General features: G+C 38.3%; 1 protein-coding gene across 3 annotated transcripts; it reads right to left on the bottom strand.

Annotated features, from left to right (window-relative positions):
* Positions 1-10,054: 10,054 nt before the first annotated feature.
* On the bottom strand, positions 10,055-20,367 carry LOC138319361 (tetraspanin-1-like). 3 transcript variants are annotated; one of them, XM_069262453.1, is made up of 7 exons: positions 20,124-20,367; positions 16,782-17,024; positions 15,808-15,882; positions 15,456-15,560; positions 15,013-15,210; positions 12,520-12,603; positions 10,055-11,601 (listed from the first exon to the last, which is right to left on the bottom strand). In XM_069262453.1, the coding sequence occupies exons 1-7, from the start codon at positions 20,184-20,186 to the stop codon at positions 11,536-11,538; spliced, it is 834 nt and encodes a 277-aa protein (XP_069118554.1). In that variant the 5' UTR covers positions 20,187-20,367; the 3' UTR covers positions 10,055-11,535. The 3 variants fall into 3 exon arrangements, with proteins under 3 accessions (XP_069118554.1, XP_069118556.1, XP_069118555.1); XM_069262455.1 differs by lacking the exons at positions 10,055-11,601; positions 12,520-12,603 and adding an exon at positions 12,793-12,858; XM_069262454.1 differs by lacking the exons at positions 10,055-11,601; positions 12,520-12,603 and adding an exon at positions 13,473-13,538.
* Between the last annotated feature and the right edge of the window lie 815 nt (positions 20,368-21,182).

Here is a 21,182-nt window from a genome sequence, read left to right on the forward strand (position 1 = left end):
GGTCGTCGTCAGAGCTACGATTCCGTCCCATTGCCCGTAGTGTTGCAAAACATCCAGCGGTGAAAATGTTGCATTTCATGTGTGTCATGTAATTTTTTAATTAAATTCAACAATATCAAACATTTTTTAACATAAAATGATACCCACCTCCATGTCTTAATTATGTTTTGAAGCACTTTTGAATGGCTCGCATCTCCGACACGGCTCACTTGGCCGCCATGATGCTTCTCGTTAGAAAGTCTCGCGCTCCAAATATGGCACCTAGTACCATATATGGAATGACCTACAAATTTTCACTTCGAAAGAAATAAATGTTACAAAGTTTTTAACATGAACTTTAAAAATTCTTTTTTGCTTAATTCTTAATAATACTTACATTTGTTCAGTTTCACCATATTTTTTCTTAGTTTGTTGGCTTTTTAAAACTTTTAAACATATTTTACCTGTTGAGTGTTTCATTTCGTCACAGTTTCCGGTAAATCAAAATGGCGGCGTATTTGAACAGAATTATACATGTGTTGTGTTTGCCTTGGATTTTACCACTAATAGTTGATGAAAGATTATAATCGAAAGGTTTGTGAATTGAATATTGATCATAGTTGTCAGAACAATACAGTTACATAAGGATAATACCCGAAAAATATATTTTTATCAGTCTCAAAGTGCCCGATGTGGATCACATCGGGGCTTGCAACACTAGCGGCAACGGGGTGGAATTCATACCCTGCCGGGAACGCAATATTTGTCACTATTATACACATCCCCAGTAAAATAGACGGTAAAAACCTGTCTTTCTCCTAGGTAATGTAAACCCGAAATGTCTAATTCCCTTCTGTACTAGTTTCATTATCACTGACCAGTAGTAATTACGCTATATCCGGCCGACATACGCAATATCACTTCACAGCCAGCTTACTGTTTATTTATACTAGTTACAGTTGTTACATATTACCAACGGAACGATTCCCGTATTATTTTATTCAATTTCATATGTATATTCTATTTGAATTTGGAGGTAATAAGGAGGCATGGTGCACCATAGTGCCTCCATTCCGGAGACTGCTGGCACTTACCAGTGAATGGGCTGGCTCAACCAGTCCTGCAACCAATCTGCTGTATCGCGTGCGCGCACGAGTATTTATACCTGCCGCGCGGTAGAAACGATGGCCCACATTGCTTGTCGCTACTCACGATCGACCAATCACAGCGCTCGGCACATCGCTCCGAAGGTTGTAGTTTCCATCATGGCCGCCTGTAGCGCCGGTTTCGAACAACTGAAATGTACCTTGGCTCTCTACAGCTCCATAAGACCGTAATTACTCGTAAATTAGTAACGCTTTAAATAGGTAAGCTTTATATATATTACTTGTACTCTTATTCCACCCAGAGGAGATTCTAATAGCTAGCAAATACATCATAGCCATTTCCCGCCAAAGCCTTCTCCGTTACAACTGTACATGTCAACATTGATCAATTCTTTGTCGCATAGGTATAACAACTCAGCTAACCTGTCCATTATATTACGTAATAGGATTATCATATTAGTCCACTGGTCATCTTCAGATTGCCTCAGTCTAATTTAACACCTATAGATAAGCGACATCTGTCAATCACAATTCTAGAATTTCATTGTCTGTATATGTATTTAACCATGTTATGTTTTATTTCATGTTAGTTAGGTCTCCGACTTTGCACGGAACACAACGGCTACATTCTGGATACTCCAGAATTGCCCTCCGTCAAGTCAAACGTATCGTTATTAAAATTTAAAGTTCAACTTCAACATTTCTTTTTACATCATCTTTACTTCTTGACATAACGTGCGGAAGTTTCCGTATGTTAGTAGCCAACATCCAGGGTGTATATAAGATAGTTCACTCCATTATATAAACGTCAAACTCACTCGTACAATCATTAGGGATTTAGATGACATTAACAATGATGTGATGAACAAATGAGTATTAAATTATAACATTATCATACACCTGCCTAATTTTCCTGACGATAATCGTCTGTTTGAGATACAGAAACGTCAACTTGATTCGGTTCAATGTCTTGTATCCGATTTCCAACATAGTCATATATTCCAGAGGATGCCAACACCCCCATATTGTTGATGTGGAGTTGTTATATCAAACAAATAAAAGTAGACAGAAGTTTTCTTAGCTGCCATGCCGTCCACATCTTTATTCAAAGAGAGGCTTGGTTACATATAAATTTAGGAATAGCGAATTATAGAAATGATATTCCGGATCTCGATATCTTACGGAACGAAATTAGATAATGTTCAACAACCCTTTTTCTTTAAGAAAAAAAAACTATCTAAGATAGCACTGAACATATATAACTTGTATTTGAAATATTTGGTTTACTATAAACACATCTATGATAATGTCTCTTGACTAGCAGATATATATGACTAGAAGTTAAGAAATAAAGGTATTACAGTAAACTTATTGAACTTGTGTTCCTCGACTTATTATTATTATTTTTAACAGTGTCCTTCACATAATTTCACCGGCAGTATAAAATGTCCTGTTCAAACAAGTCTTTAGGACCTTTTAAACACACTAACTACTTTAACTAACTATAACTACTAGAAACAAACTTTAAACTTTGATTGGAACTCATCAGAAATACTAGAGTTTCCGAGAACCACCTATTATTTGAGAAGATTCACTTATAACGAACAAAGTCTTTCAAATGAGTAGGTTCTCTCCTTTCCCTTCTAGACCTTCTGGGTGGTACGTTAAGGCTTCCTTTTGTGGTTCCTTCCATGGTTTTAGATGGTGAAGTGTTAGTGGCACACTTTTCCTCATCGCGCTTAATCGGGCTTGCTCGATTGTCCAACTCATGGCTATCACATATGGGTTGATGTTGTGGTACCGTAATATCACTCTTGTCCAGAGTGTCACTGTTGCTGTGGTAACGCGGACACAGTGACCTATCGCGGATAATTGCCTCAACCTTGATTGGTCGAAAGTGCATTCGATTTCTACGGTATACAGCACCATTCTGAGCCTGTATCATGTAGGTAGAGTCACTACACTGTTCCAAAACACGACCTAGTATCCATCGTTCATGTTCCTTGTATTAAAAATAGACATTCTGTCCTTCATTCACGTACGGTAGATCACGAGCAGTCTTGTCATAGTAACGTTTGACACTTTTCTTCCGACTCTCGCGTTTTCGTTTAATCACGTCATTTTCCTCGCGACCATGGTTCAAATCTGGGAGGAGCGTACGCGTTCGTCGACCGAACACCATCTCGTTAGGACTGAGTCCTGTATCCTGTCTAGGTACGTTCCTTAGTTCCATAAAGACCTCGTATTGGTCCTCTCTGTTTCTGGTACATTTTATCATAAGGTGTTTGATCACTTTTACGGCTGCTTCAGCCTTGCCATTCGCTCGCTGATGCTGAGGAGATGACGTCACATGGTTAATACCCCATGTCTTGGTAAAGTGTTGGAATTCTCTAGAGGTAAATTGTGGTCCTCCATCTGACACGATTATTGTTGGAATTCCAAAATGAGCGAATTGTTTCTTCAGAACGTTCACGACAGCAGTTGAGGTTACCTTTGAGAGGTAATCAACCTCTATGTAGTTACTGTAATAGTCTACAGTTATCAGGTATTGTCTCCCCTTTATCTCAAATAGATCCATACCTAACTTTTTCCATGGCTTGTCACCATCATCATGTTGTTTGAGTGATAATTTCGTAGATCGAGGTGCCATCTCTTGACATGCCTCACAGGTTTCCACCATCTGCTTTATTTCAGTTTTCATGCCGGGCCAGTATACAGTACATCTGGCTCTCCTCATAGTGGCGTCTAATCCAACATGTGATTTGTGAAGCTTAGATTTGATGTCAGCTAGTAGTGATTTGGGTACAATGACAGCTTCTCCTTTCACTATCAAGCCATCTATAATCCCCAGAGTGTCTCTTACATCGAAATAGGGCTTACAAGGATTTGGAGTAGTCTCCCTTGTTTCTGGCCATCCAGTTTCTATAGTGTTCATTAAGGTTTGAAAATCAGGGTCTGATGATGTGGCGTCACATATTTCTCTTATCCATTTGTCTGAAATGTCCTCATTGACCTCTATGTTCATGATGCGAGGTCTAGCTTCGTCAAGATATGCTCTGCTCAGAGTATCAGCAATGACGAGTGATGTCCCTTTAAGGAAACGAAATTCTACATCATACCGGTAGAGTTTCATGATGATATCCTGAAGCCTCCTTGGGGCACAGCTAAGTGGTTTCTTCAGTATTGACTCCAACGGCTTGTGATTCTGCGCCATATAGGGTAGCGTTCTGCGCCATATAGGGTAGTGAGTGCTTCCTTTTCGATTTGTGCCCACTTCCTTTCTGAGGAAGTAAGTGCTCGGGATGCATACTCCAATGGTTTTCCATCCTGCAACATAACAGCACCAATACCATCTTTGCTACTGTCAACCTGGATTACTAACTCCCTATTGGGATCATAGTATGCTAAGACTGGTGTAGATGTGAGTGCCTGTTTTACAGTAGAGAAACATGCATCATGTGTCTTTGTCCACTTGAAATCAGTAGGACTGGCCATTTTCAGAATGGCCTCAACTTTCAGAGGGTCTGCTTTAATACCATTGGCGGTAATGGTATGTCCATGAAAGAGTATCTCCTTGAGACCTGTAACTTTCTTCTCTTCATTAAGGACTATGTTTCTTTCTTCACATCGCTGATAAAGAATCTCTAGTTTCTCTTTGTTGTCCTCCAGAGCGATTGCGTCTGACGCGCCTTTTCCTACAACAATGATATCGTCAGCTATGGCGAAAATATCATCTAGTCCTTCTAAGGCTTCGTTTAATTTTCTCTGGAAGATTTCACCAGATACTTTCAGTCCAAAAGTTAGTCGAGCCCATCTATATCGTCCAAATGGAGTTATCATGGTTGTATATTCACTGGATTCTTCGTCCAGGCGTATATGCCAAAAAGCCTCCTTTACGTCTAGTTTACTAAATACGCGGGCATTGTTCAGCTTTGATAAAACATCGTCAACTGTCGGTAGTTTGAAGTGCTCTCTTTGAAGGGCTGTGTTTAGTACTTGGGGGTCCAAACATATCCTAAGTTTTCCGTTTGGCTTATGGGCCACCGCCATTTGACTTACCCAAGGTGTAGGTTTGGTAATTGGTATCAAAATCTGTCTCTCCACCAAACTGTCTAATTCAGTCTTGACTTGATCTTGGAGTGAAATTGGTAGTTTTCTACAAGGTAGAACTTTAGGTTTTACCTCAGGGTCAAGAGTAAGAGTTGCCTCCCCTAGGTCACCCAGTTTGGTAACAGTTGATGATTCTACTTTTCCAATGAACCGTTCATTGTTTACAGTTACTAGACCCAATTCTTGTATGGATCTTAACCCAAGAATGTTCTGTAATCTATTATTGACGACAACAAATTTCACAGACTGTTCCTCTCCTGTTTTAGGATTCATGACCATGAGTTCCGTCTCTCCGAATGGTTTGAGTGTGCTCTCATTACGTAAATTTGTGTTGATATGCTTGGTTGCCGGTACGGGCATTGCCTCGGCGGGAAGGAAAACCTCTTGACCTTCTTCACCCATTCTTTCATAGATTTAGTCACAGAACAGTTCAACACTTACGTTGTACTAAGTACAGTTCATAGCATACGACCGTCACCGCTGCCACCATGTTGATGTGGAGTTGTTATATCAAACAAATAAAAGTAGACAGAAGTTTTCTTAGCTGCCATGCCGTCCACATTTTTATTCAAAGAGAGGCTTGGTTCCATATAAATTTAGGAATAGCGAATTATAGAAATGATATTCCGGATCTCGATATCTTACGGAACGAAATTAGAAAATGTTCAACAACCCTTTTTCTTTAAGAAAAAAAACTATCTAAGATAGCACTGAACATATATAACTTGTATTTGAAATATTTGGTTTACTATAAACACATCTATGATAATGTCTCTTGACTAGCAGATATATATGACTAGAAGTTAAGAAATAAAGGTATTACAGTAAACTTATTGAACTTGTGTTCCTCGACTTATTATTATTATTTTTAACAGTGTCCTTCACATAATTTCACCGGCAGTATAAAATGTCCTGTTATGTCACAGAGAACGCAGACTCGAGATGAAGTCACTTATCCTAATAACCAATGATGGCAGGTCCGGTGTAACGTTGAAATTGGACCTCCGTTGAAAACTGACCTCGGGTCATTATTCAACGTTGAAAAATGACCACGAAAACCGTTGACAAGAGATCCCAGAGGGATCTTGGCGCCCACCAAAGAATGATCTATGTCTGACAATGGAAAGAGGGATCTTTTCCCTGCTTTTCAAACTTTTTCAAACACGACTACACATAAAATTTGAGACAGATCGCTGCAGCACTTTCTAAGAAATAGTGGTAACAAACTTCAACAATGAAATCCAAGATGGCGGCCGTGCAGCCATCTTGTTGACCTATCAGTTACAAAATGCAATATGCACAACTAAGGCCCTAAGGGAACCTACATATAAAATTTGAGAGACATCCTTTCAGTACTTTTTTTAGAAATAGCAATAACAAACTTTAACTATCAAAATCCAAGATGGCTGCCAGACGGCCATCTTGTTGACTGATTGGTCCCAAAACGCAATATGCATAACTAGGGCCCTAGGGGAACCTATGTATGGAATTTGCTTGAGATCCCTTCAATACTTTCTGAGAAATAGTGGTAACAAACTTCCACTACCAAAATCCAAGATGGCCGTCTGTCTTGTTGACAAATCAGTATCAAAACACAATATGCACAACTAGGTCCCTAGGGGAACCTACATATGAAATTTGAGAAAGATCCCTTTTGTACTTTCTCAGAAATTGCGGTAACAAACTTTAACTATCAAAATACAAGATGGCCGCCTGGCAGCCATCTTGTTGACCGATCGGTCCCAAAATGCAATATGCACAACTAGGGCCCTACGGGAACCTATATATGACATTTGAGATTGATCCCTTTAGTACTTTCTGAGAAATAGCAGTAACAAACTTTAACTATCAAAATCCAAGATGGTCGCCTGGCAGCCATCTTGTTGACCGATCGGTCCCAAAATGCAATATGCACAACTAGGGCCCTAGGGGAACCTACATATGAAATTTGAGAAAGATCCCTTCAGTACTTTCTGAGAAATAGCGGTAACAAACTTTAATTATCAAAATCCAAGATGGCCGCGTGTCCGCCATCTTGTTGACCGATCGGTCCCAAAATGCAATATGCACAACTAGGGTCCTAGGGGAACCTGCATATGAAATTTGAGAAAGATCCCTTTAGTACTTTCTGAGAAATAGCGGTAACAAACTTTAACTATCAAAATCCAAGATGGCCGCCTGTCGGCCATCTTGTTAACCGATCGGTCCCAAATTGCAATATGCACAACTAGGGTCCTAGGGGAACCTACATATGAAATGTGAGAAAGATCCCTTCAGTACTTTCTGAGAAATAGCGGTAACAAACTTTAACTATCAAAATCCAAGATGGCCGCCTGTCGGCCATCTTGTTGACCGATCGGTCCCAAAACGCAATATGCACAACTAGGGTCCGAGGGGAACCTACATATGAAATGTGAGAAAGATCCCTTCAGTACTTTCTGAGAAATAGCGGTAACAAACTTTAACTATCAAAATCCAAAATGGCCGCCTGTCGGCCATCTTGTTCGCCGATCGGTCGTAAAATGCAATATGCACAACTAGGGTCCTAGGGGAACCTACATATGAAATTTGAGAAAGATCCCTTCAGTACTTTCTGAGAAATAGCGGTAACAAACTTTAACTATCAAAATCCAAGATGGCCGCCTGTCGGCCATCTTGTTCACCGATCGGTCCCAAAATGCAATATGCACAACTAGGGTCCTAGGAGAACCTGCATATGAAATTTAAGAAAGATCCTTTCAGTACTTTTTGAGAAATAGCGGTAACAAACTTTAACTACCAAAATCCAAGATGGCCGCCTGTCGGCCATCTTGTTGACCGATCGGTCCCAAATTGCAATATGCACAACTAGGTCCATAGGGGAACCTACATATGAAATTTGAAAAAGATCCCTTTAGTACTTTCTGAGAAATAGCGGTAACAAGAATTGTTAACGGACGGACGGACGGACGGAAGTACGGAAGGACGGACGGACGACGGACCACGGACGAAAGGCGATTTGAATAGCCCACCATCTGATGATGGTGGGCTAAAAACTGAACTTTCAGCGCACTTTTAACACCGACCCGTTGAAAATAGACCCCGTTGAAAAGTGACCTTACAAGAACTCGTTTTTATAAAACAACACAACATGACACCACAACACCACGAAACCACACAGCATCACACAGCACAGCAACACACCAACAACACAACAACACTACACAATACAACAACACTACACAAAACAACACCACACAACAACACATCACATCACACAACAAAACACAACAAAATAACACAAAATCACACAATACAACATCAAACAACATAAAATCACAAAACACAACAACGCATCACACTAAACACAACATCACCAAACACACAACACAAGACAACATTACACAACAACACAACACAACATTACACAACAACACAACACAACATCACAACAAAATATACAACACAACACCACACAACCACACCACAACACACAACCACACAACAAAAACACAACAACATCCAACAATCACAACACTACACAACACAACACAACATAACGCAACAACATATCACAAAAACATCACGTAACAACACATTACACATACACGGACAACAACACAACACACAACAACACAACACAAAACAAAGCCACATAGCACACAACAACACACAACACACCAATGACACACATCACAATAACATGACACAACAACACATAACAATACAACACAACTCACAACAACACAACATCACACAACAACAAAACAACACACAACAACACCACACAACACACAACACAAAAACACACAACCACAAAACAACACAACAACACAACCATACGCAAAACACAACATAACTGATCCATACGCAGATATATAATACATGCATTCTTGTATTGCAGGGAATAAGTATATATTAACAATTACTGAATATCTGACAAACGTTAAATCGTCGAAAATATAATCATAAAAAATCATTAAGAAACAAATTAATAATATCCCATATTATAGTTTTGTAACACTATCCACTGGTACTCGGAAGTGAACACCACACAGTACAAACTTTGCATGCAGTTGACAATTCCTTTTTATTTACTACGTTACCTCAGTGTTATATAGCAATTCCTCAGTCTGAGAACAATTAAATTAACATTATCTACACGGACGAACAAAATGACTATAGAAAAAAATGAAAGTTTTGTAGTGCCGTATTCTCCATAATAAACATACAAGCACCTAAAATATTTAAATGAGGTATTTGTTACGATGATAACAATACCAAATTTCAATTCAAATCGAGGTGATTACATAATTTAAGTACCAGCACAGAAGGGTCGCTTATATTAGGAATGGCGATAACAGAATTATGTTTGTGCAACAGTTATATATATGTGAATGTACTAGGATCATATTTCAACAGACCATCCGTTGATAGTTTGCCAAGGTCATTTTTCAACGGTCATTTTTCAACAGACCTGCCGTTGAGAATTGACCCTAGACACTGTCAATTTTCAACGGCATGTTCAATTTTCAACGGCATGCGGGGTCCGTTTTCAACGTTGAAAACTGACCCGAGGTCAATTTTCAACGGAGGTCCATTTTCAACGTTACACCGGCGAAGGACAATCAATTTGTATTAGATAACCGGATATATTACGACCGGCGTATGATAATTTGAATGACTTTTGTTCTTCAGATGTTGCACTATCAAACAGCACAGAAGTATGTTTACTAATGAGGGAGTTGTCGATTTCCAGAAAACGACGTCATTCTGTTTCGTAAGTAAATTACGTAACTGTTTCCAAACAAAGCTAAATCTACAGAACTCGTGAGATGTTTGACTGTCAACTGTAGACGTACAAACAACACTACTATCGCTGTGTATAAACCAATAATTTTATTTTATAAAAAAGTAAATGGCATCTAGAACTTAATAGAAATCATTACAGCACACCATGTGTACAGTAATGAGTCAGCAGTGGATGATAAGATGAGAGGCCAGGATTTATAACTGGATTTCGTCTAGCATCAGCAACACCGAAATATACTTTCCATATAAACATGTCCTGTATAAATGCTAAGATTACCCTTATACGTAGTCACCAAAGGGTAACCATATAAAACAAATTATGAAATAAATCGACAAACTGTTCGTGTAAAGTACTGCCAAGTATTCGGTAGTGTATTCCAGGTGATATTACTAGAGTTTATCTCGCCGGTATTCACACCACAACAATGATAACTAACGAGATATTCTGCTTCATTCTCATCTACCAGAATTACTTCCCTTCGTTTCACGTCGTCAAGAGGAAGGTAGATCAGAACGTCTCTGATTGTGGAGAAGGTATCCGTCCTGGTTAATATACGTCATAAATTAAATGCTATGGCCGTCTTATGTTTCTCGACGTCTTCATAATTAGTTCTGTCGTTAAAATTGTTTTTAAAAAACTCATAGTGGGCATTTTTTTCTTCTCATTTATGGCATGTTATAGACATTTATCAACAAAATACCCGTGATGTATATATCAACAGCTGTCTTTGTTATCTAGGGTTAACCTATAGTCATCAGCCTACTCGGTCTAGCGTCATTGACAATAGCTCGACAACTTATTGTATTCCAGTAAACACACTCTTACAGAACTTCAGACAGAGTGTCACTCCTAATAAAACTAGTGTTTATTAGCAATGACTAGCATTCTCATGTCGAGTTCATTAATGCATATCTGAGAGCACAGAATAGTGAATAAAGCATAATAATTGGCCATTGTAACGTCATGCATGCCATTTCCAAGTTTATTTATTGTGAATTCTTTCTCTTAGATATAATTAAGCGAGAAATTTCACATCAATAACTTAGGCAGAAATTAACAGTTCTAAATGTGATCTTCATCCAAATTTCACATGTCTCCTTGTTAATGATAACGAAAGCTAACTGTTATAGAAGTGGTGCACAAAGTCAACATATAGCAGGACCACCATATGTTAACACAAGGATCAGATACTGGTGTGACATTTTTGTCAAAGTATTTGGGTACCATAATTTATGGCGGAACGATATCACAATGCGAAATGTGTCAGAAAGCTGCCCTGCATGTGACAGAAACGATTGATCATCACGGTATTGATATAGAGTTAAAGTTTTCGGATACACAAGTTCCTTAACGCACTGTTATTTATCATGTTTATCTAAACTTTCGTAAGTTTTCAAATACTGAAATGACACGAGCTTCTTTTCAAAAGAAATGAACTAACATAGTTTGATAAACATGATAAACAACAGTCATTTGTTGGGGAATGTAGCATTGATGTGGTCTTTGTGGAGCATGTCGTTATATGATATAGTACTATGGAGCAGGTCCTTACACCACCTTTCCCCGATCACCAATCCCACGGCAGATACAGCAAGCCGCCACAAAACATAAAATCTAAAACAAAAAACATCTCGGTGATTCAGTGTCCACAATATTTCACGTAATCCTGATAATGCTGCAAAGCTATTATTCCATCACAGGTAACAGGTAACCAGTATATATAATATAATGTATCACAATTGTTTTACCAAGTTAATAATTCATTAGAGATTCAAGATTTAAGAGTAATTGTATCACAAAATATTTCAAATTTTCTTTGAAGACACCCCCCTCAATTTGACCATGTTTTATAATGAACTTATTGGTACATTATGGCAATTTATAAAATAGTTTGGCATTTCTTTAGATATATTTCAAACAGAACTTTCGCCCTGGGATTGTTTTTCAATTCGATTTGTATTTCTCATTCATCCCTTCATTTCAATAAATGTATTTATATTAGAGGTCTGGAGTTAAGACTATCGGATACATTCCTTGTGATGGTAGATGGTAAAGCCACTAACTTGATCATTTCAATCCACAAAATACTGTTATTATACTTTCAGATTTTTCTTGCCTCTATCTGTAAATAAGTAACAAGTTATGGACGGATTATCGGCTCTATGTATGGTGGCCATTGGGCGTGGCTATCAGAGCCAGGGTAGGACTTTAGGCGTGGCTATCAGAGCCAGGGTAGGACGTTAGGCGTGGCTATCAGAGCCAGGGTAGGACTTTAGGCGTGGCTATCAGAGCCAGGGTAGGACTTTAGGCGTGGCTATCAGAGCCAGGGTAGGACTTTAGGCGTGGCTATCAGAGCCAGGGTAGGACTTTAGGCGTGGCTATCAGAGCCTGGGTAGGACTTTAGGCGTGGCTATCAGAGCCAGGGTAGGACTTTAGGCGTGGCTATCAGAGCCAGGGTAGGACTTTAGGCGTGGCTATCAGAGCCAGGGTAGGACTTTTAATAGACCAGACATTGTTATATAGACATCTTACCTCTACAACAATAAGTGAGATACCGACTCCCAGGAACAGATTCTGGTAGACACCAAGGAAATCCTCGAGTGACTGGAAACACCCCTGTAATAATGATAACAGAATGTTATAACAGATATTAATATTTCTGGTTGACACCGAGGAAATCCTCGAGTGACTGGAAACATCCCTGTAATAATGATAACAGAATGTTATAACAGATATTAATATTTCTGGTTGACACCGAGGAAATCCTCGAGTGACAGGTAACACCCCTGTAATAATGATAGCAGAATGTTATAACAGATATTAATATTTCTGGTAGACACCAAGGAAATCCTCGAGTGACTGGAAACACCCCTGTAATAATGATAACAGAATGTTATAACAGATATTAATATTTCTGGTAGACACCAAGGAAATCCTCGAGTGACTGGAAACACACCTGTAATAATGATAACAGAATGTTATAACAGATATTAATATTTCTGGTTGACACCGAGGAAATCCTCGAGTGACTGGAAACACCCCTGTAATAATGATAACAGAATGTTATAACAGGTATTAATATTTCTGGTAGACACTGAGGAAATCCTCGAGTGACTGGAAACACCCCTGTAATAATGATAACAGAATGGTATAACAGGTATTAATATTTCTGGTAGACACCGAGGAAATCCTCGAGTGACTGGAAACACCCCTGTAATAATAATAACAGAATTCTATAACAGATATTAATATTTCTGGTAGACACCCAGGAAATCCTCGAGTGACTGGAAACACCCCTGTAATAATGATAACAGAATGTTATAACACATATTAATATTTCTGGTTGACACCGAGGAAATCCTCGAGTGACTGGAAACACCCCTGTAATAATGATAACAGAATGTTATAACAGATATTAATATTTCTGGTAGACACCGAGGAAATCCTCGAGTGACTGGAAACACCCCTGTAATAATGATAACAGAATGTTATAACACATATTAATATTTCTGGTTGACACCGAGGAAATCCTCGAGTGACTGGAAACACCCCTGTAATAATGATAACAGAATGTTATAACAGATATTAATATTTCTGGTAGACACCGAGGAAATCCTCGAGTGACAGGTAACACCCCTGTAATAATGATAACAGAATGTTATAACCGATATTAATAACCGATTTTGTCCTTTGTGATAGCAAACAGGAATAATCGATCCAATGTAACTGAAATGGCAAATAAAAAATAAAGAAAATCAGAGACAACATCCATTTTATGGCTATTCTATTTTGTAGAGGGTCACTCACCATAAAATAATTGTTGTCTCTGAGTTTCCTTCTTTTCTAATGATAATTTACTGAAATCCCAAATGAATGAAACAACCGGAGATGGCTTTGACATTTCGTTTTTTATGAATTTACGTATGCAATGTAAGAAATAGTAATCTAAATTTACTTCTAGATATGCTATGTATATATCATTTTTTCCTTTGAACATTAATGATCATGTTGATGGATCAGTTTCAAAATGCAATATGCTATGGAATTTGAGACATGTACCTTAGCAATGATATGAAGTGCTAGAAGATTGAGTGGTGTTTGTTGTTCGGCTCTGTACGTTGTTGGTTACATATCAACTAACTGTGGGACTCTGCAATATGGCGATAGGAAGGATAGACACATTCTACCCGAGGGTTACAAATGTAGTAAAACACCTGGCTTGTCGATAGTTTTGTGATCTCGAGGGAAGAACATCCTATAGTTCTTATACGTCGACGTTTTATTACAATTTTACAATTATGATAGCCATTTATTTTCAGAGAAAGTTCGATGAAACCCGAAACTGTAAATCAATTCTCCATACATGAAAATTGCGTGTAGCCATGCAATACTTGTTTGTTTGTTTATTTAACGTCCTAATAATAACCAGGGTCATGTAAGGACGGCCTCCCATGTATGCAGTGTGCAGCGTGTGTGAAGTGCAGGTGCGTGTTTTGGCAGACTGCGATATGTTCGTGTTGTGTCTTCTTGTATAGCGGAACTGTTGCCCTTTTTATAGTGCTATATCATTGAAGCATGCCGCCGAAGACACCAAGCAACGCAACACACCCCACCCGGTCACATTATACTGACAACGGGCGAACCAGTCGTCCCACTCCTTGTATGCTGAGCGCTAAGCAGGAGCAGAAACTACCACCTTTATAGACTTTGGTGTGTCTCGGCCAGGGGACAGAACCCAGAGCCTTCCTCACAGGGGCGAACGCTCAACTCAAGGACAAAAGTGAGGCGGTACCAAGGGAGGCATTAGGAAGATAAAGTCAGTTAGGAAGAAGAGAAACGATAAGATCCTAAATTTAGTCGCCTTTTACGATCATGCAACATGGGCAGCAGGCACAATTCTAACAACATCATGCGGCATGAGTGTATTGCATACGACCAGTATTACATCTGAAGGAGAGAAAATGTATGAATTATAAACGATATTATATATCTTACCATGAATTTCCAATGACACCGGTGACTTACCCTCATATAGTTGGAGTTTTCTGTGGTTGGATATTTGGAGCAGTTGAATGAGGGATCGTTAGGGGGCGGAGTCAGCTTTGGGTAGTTGAACTCAATTTCCTTACAACAGAATGGGATTACTTGGAAGCTGGGGTTGGTCTGGGTAAAATTCTTGGCGTTATCAATGTCCATGTAGTTGTTCACTCCACAACAGTCGAACTGGAACAGAAAACAAACAGGGTAACTATAGGTAGTATAATACATATATTTATTTGTTATATAGAGGAGAGGACTTTTATATAAGTTGTCATAACTTACGCACTTTGCGTTTGTTTTATACAATAAAATATGTTAAATCAAAACACATATTTGGATGTCTTCTGTTCAATGTTAGGTGAGTGTAAAGAGTTTTAATCTTTCGAACACTAATATTTTGAATTAAGATGAGGGCTTGGTGACTGTACCTTGTAGAACAGTGTGTTCCATCCAATCACTACTGGGTTGTCGGCCTTGTTGTCATATGTCTCGTACAGGGTCTGGTTCATGGCGTTTTTCATGTTCGTCGTAATCTGAGCGGACACATGACAGATGAACGTCAGCAATGTCAAGCGTTGCCTTTATGGCTTCGACCGTAAATTGTTTTGCTAACAAGATACATTTACTTTTTGCTTTGTTTTGTAAAGATGAATATATAACAGCACCACCGTTTTATCAGAATATTTTCATTAGTTGATAAAGCTACTTGGTACATTACTCCTGCCATACCAGCGCTGTGATTATTGTGATGGACCTATAAAAGCTTTCATTGTTACGTACCTCTGATCTGAAAAGGACAACCAATACAACGAGGGCCACCTCGGCACACAATACAAGGAAGATAATGATGGAGTACTGAAACATTCAAAACACATGTGTCTAAAAGCTAGGAAAATAACAAGGGAGATAATCGGCAGTCAGTGTGATTACTAGAACACTAGGTTAATCTGACTGGAATACCAGACGAAAGGCAGTCAGTGTGATTACTAGAACGCTAGGTTTATCTGACTGGAATACCAGACGAAAGGCAGTCAGTGTGATTACTAGAACGCTAGGTTTATCTGACTGGAATACCAGACGAAAGGCAGTCAGTGTGATTACTAGAACGCTAGGTTTATCTGACTGGAATACCAGACGAAAGGCAGTCAGTGAGATTACTAGAACGCTAGGTTTATCTGACTGGAATACCAGACGAAAGGCAGTCAGTGTGATTACTAGAACGCTAGGTTTATCTGACTGGAATACCAGACGAAAGGCAGTCAGTTTGATAACTAGAACGCTAGGTTTATCTAACTGGAATACCAGACGAAAGGCAGTCAGTTTGATTACTAGAACGCTAGGTTTATCTAACTGGAATACCAGACGAAAGGCAGTCAGTTTGATTACTAGAACGCTAGGTTTATCTAACTGGGATACCAGACGAAAGGCAGTCAGTTTGATTACTAGAACGCTAGGTTTATCTGACTAGAATACCAGACGAAAGGCAGTCAGTTTGATAACTAGAACGCTAGGTTTATCTGACTGGAATACCAGACGAAAGGCAGTCAGTTTGATTACTAGAACGCTAAGTTTATATGACTGGAATACCAGACGAAAGGAGCTTTGTCCAAAGTAAACTCGAGTTAGGAATGTTGTAATATCGTGTCCGGGACATATTTACAGATGTTGCATCGAATTTGTGCATTTAAATTTTCTTTAGCAAGAATTATGTAATAACCCCACTACCAGAGACTATAATATGTAAAAATACTTACAATGATCAGAGCAATTTTCCATTCACAACAAGCGCCGAGACATCCAAGCAGCGACACGACGAGGATCACAGCCCCTGCTACGATACAGATGATGACGATGTTGTCAAGCACACCAGACATGGACTGCTCGATGCCTGCCAGGACCACCTCAGCCAGTGTGTCCTCGATGTACCCATTCACGTCTATCAAACCGCTACCAAACTTCAGCAAACATCCTCCCACCAACAGTGCGAGGCCGAGGAGCTGCAACAGCAGAACCACGTGATCATTCAATACACCATAGGGATAGGGTGGTGATGGACGGGCGTAACAGAGGTATACATGCAAACGCAATAAGATGTTTTCCAAAGATTCAATATATCAAGGATATAAAGAAGAGATAATTTGATCACTCTAAATTAAAAATGTTACAAATAAAAATATAAGGCGATTGAAACCTAGACTTGAACAATTGCCAAACAAAAATATTGATGGTGCGGTTTTGGGAATTACTCTCAATAATAACTTTCAATGCTTATTGTGAACGAACATATTTTCAGACATGTTATTGTTTCGATGAATTTTGTGAGACATGCAATGTACGCAATATATCAGGATTAGAGTTGCATTATATCAGTAAATTATTAAAAGTGTACACTGGGTATTAAATACCATTTAAAACTATATACCACATGCCAGGTTTGTTATATTTGATATCTATGAGAGTATCATGGAACTGTCTGTGTACGATATGTGAGCTTCAGGAATTGGTAATCATATTGATTTTTACATAAGTAGGATATCAGTTTAAGACTAACGAATGCGGAAGAATAAACGAGGATAAAGGAAAGAACCGAATATGTTAAATCTGAGCTTTAAACTTATACTGTATATGCCATTTATGTATATAATATATTACAACGTAACAAGCCCGACGTAGGAATCATCTAAATAACGTCAGAAGTAAATCAAGTGTGTGGTACTCTATCCGGTCAAAGGTTTATCCTAATTTTACTATTTCTGACTTTAATATTATTAGTGAAATTGGTTTTTTCCTGTTCTGCATCAAATGTTTCCTCATATTAAAACCTGTATATCAACTTCTTCACGTATGCAGAAGCAGGCTGTTAGACAGGGTAGATTTTATGGGATGGAGCGCTCGTTTTTTGTTAATCTTCATCAAAGTATGACGTGTAATTTGATTATTATTTATTTCATAAATTAAGTTCCGTAAACTGCCGCGTCACGGCGGCTGGACGTGTACAATGTGAACACGAGAATGGTGGCTGACTGTAGAGAAAATGGTCCTCTACATCAAGTATTAGACACAAAGATCAAACGCTTACACAGACCCATCAGGTAAATCTACAGCTTACACAGACCCATCAGATAAATCTACAGCTTACACAGACCCATCAGATAAATATACAGCTTAAACAGACCAATCAAATAAATCTACAGCTTACACAGACCCATCAGGTAAATCTACAGCTTACACAAACCATCAGATAAATCTACAGCTTACACAAACCATCAGATAAATCTACAGCTTACACAAACCATCAGATAAATCTACAGCTTACACAAACCCGTCAGATAAATCTACAGCTTACACAGACCCATCAGGTAAATCTACAGCTTACAAAGACACATCAGAAAAATCTACAGCTTACACAGACCCATCAGGTAAATCTACAGCTTACACAGACCCGTCAGATAAATCTACAGCTTACACAAACCCGTCAGATAAATCTACAGCTTACACAAACCCATCAGATAAATCTACAGCTTACACAAACCCGTCAGATAAATCCACAGCTTACACAGACCCGTCAGATTAATCTACAGCTTACACAGACCAATCAGGTAAATCTACAGCTTACACAGACCCATCAGATAAATCTACAGCTTACACAGACCCATCAGATAAATCTACAGCTTACACAAACCATCAGATAAATCTACAGCTTACACAGACCCATCAGATAAATCTACAGCTTACACAGACCCATCAGATAAATCTACAGCTTACACAGACCCATCAGATAAATCTACAGCTTACACAGACCCATCAGATAAATATACACCTTAAACAGACCAATCAGATAAATCTACAGCTTACACAGACCCATCAGGTAAATCTACAACTTACACAAACCATCAGATAAATCTACAGCTTACACAAACCATCAGATAAATCTACAGCTTACACAAACCCGTCAGATAAATCTACAGCTTACACAGACCCGTCAGATAAATCTACAGCTTACACAAACCCGTCAGATAAATCTACAGCTTACACAGACCCATCAGATAAATCTACAGCTTACACAGACCCATCAGATAAATCTACAGCTTACACAAACCATCAGATAAATCTACAGCTTACACAGACCCATCAGATAAATCTACAGCTTACACAAACCCGTCAGATAAATCTACAGCTTACACAAACCCGTCAGATAAATCTACAGCTTACACAAACCCGTCAGATAAATCTACAGCTTACACAAACCATCAGATAAATCTAAAGCTTACACAGACCATCAGATAAATGAAGACTTATAATAATTATTAGAGTAAGTTAGATATTTTCATACGTTTTACTAAATTACTAAAAATAAACTTTACGTTATCTAATCTCTTACTCTTCGTCGAAACCATCAACAAATAAATATTTGTTGAAACAATTGTAGTCAAAGGTTTGTTGAATTTTATTTCAAAGAGAAAAGTTATCTTAAATAATTTATTATGCAGTTTTGGACATCCATGCACATATATATGTGTACAGCACGTTCAATCCTAACGTACATGATATGTATTTTCCCCTTATTTTTTATCACCGAGACTTACAGCTATGACATCAATCTTTAGATCTGAAACCAACGTCTAAACTTGTATATATACACAAAACATATCGTTTATCTATATGCATCTATAGATATGTGGTATTCTTTAAGCTGCACGTGTATGATATGAATATTTGTGTATAATTAACGGGGTTTAAAGACAAAGACAACAAAAGATATCGCATAAAATGTACCCTAATACCAAGACCCCAACTAAAAATAAATTAGTACATGTATCGGTTTCCGTGGTTACCTCCCTTTACAACAATTGAAAATTCGCAGTGTGCGTTTATTTATAATTTTGGTACTTATTACACAGACTAGATATCACTGTTCAAGTTATAGCGTGCGTTCGATAAATAAGTATATATAACTGCTGTACCTGTGTACGTCACCGCTACATTAAACAGTGAACACGTACAGGTGTGATGTGTATTTCACAATCTACATGTACAGGTAAATAATGGCGGTACAACAACAATATCATATAGAAATCAGCCTCATAGCTACTTACACCGACTAGAACGTTGACTATCACCAATACTATTTGCCCACAACTCGCACAACAGTTATCCATATTCCTGAACGATGAATAATAAAGATCTTCCTGGTAAAGTTGTATAAATATCACCAACGAACGACCGGACCATCCATGAACTTATCCCGAGGTGTCAGCTGCCCAGCTTGTCGTAACCCTATATTATAAAGTTACGGGACCAATCTACGCTTGTATACCGATATTTACTCTCACACGGGTAACTTACCACCAATGATAAAACATTTAAAACGCTTCAGCTGGTTTAACCGGAATATTGACAAGTTACTATATATAGAGAATCACCGTGACCCAGTTGTATGCGTAGGCCCATTACGGCTATTGTTAGGTGGTCGGCGAAATGTCAACGCCCATACAACCAACACTCGCATGGCGTTAGTATCTCCAAATATCTCTTAAGAATTTGATCTAAAATGATTTGGTTCGGGTACTTGATGTCATAATCTAAAAACACACGCGGTAACGTCATATGTCTAAATATAAACATAGAAAAGTCCTTATCATCATAAATGCTTCTTTTTACCTCCACTCACTGGTCTCTCTAAAATTATTTAAGTTATATCGCTCGTTTCCATGATCATGATGCGTCAATTAGTTAAATGAAAATATACCAATAACCTGCATTTAGATCCCCTGTCAATAGTTGTAAAGATATTTATGCCTTTTTTTTCTCTCTAGTTCTTTTTTGTTTGCTCATAAATATAATAATCTATTGGCTTGGAAAACGTTGATAAACTGCTTTTTATTGAATTATCATTTAATTGAAAAATACGAATTTAATCTAATTACCTTCCCTGATGTAAACCTATTTTACATATTGTTATTGACCAGAAGGCACTATAAAACACTAATTATGAAATTCTCGGGGTTTGTTAACTATTATAATCAGGAAAAACACACAATGTCACAGGTTGTGTCTAGAATATTTGCTTAACCAGTTCGTTTTTCATATCAATTATATGTCTATTTTTTTATCAGTTCGGGGTTTCTTTAAAATTGTTCCAAATATAGCCACAA

This window comes from Argopecten irradians, chromosome 3, assembly GCF_041381155.1.
Source record: "Argopecten irradians isolate NY chromosome 3, Ai_NY, whole genome shotgun sequence".
Lineage (NCBI taxonomy): Eukaryota > Metazoa > Mollusca > Bivalvia > Pectinida > Pectinidae > Argopecten > Argopecten irradians.

Coding starts and splice junctions, on each gene's coding strand:
- LOC138319361 (XM_069262453.1), bottom strand. CDS start 20,186: ATGGATAACTGTTGTGCGAGTTGTGGGCAAATAGTATTGGTGATAGTC. Junction 15,211..15,455: donor GGAACACACTGTTCTACAAG/GTACAGTCACCA, acceptor TTTCTGTTCCAG/TTCGACTGTTGTGGAGTGAA. Junction 11,602..12,519: donor TCTCACTTATTGTTGTAGAG/GTAAGATGTCTA, acceptor TTTTTGTTTTAG/ATTTTATGTTTTGTGGCGGC.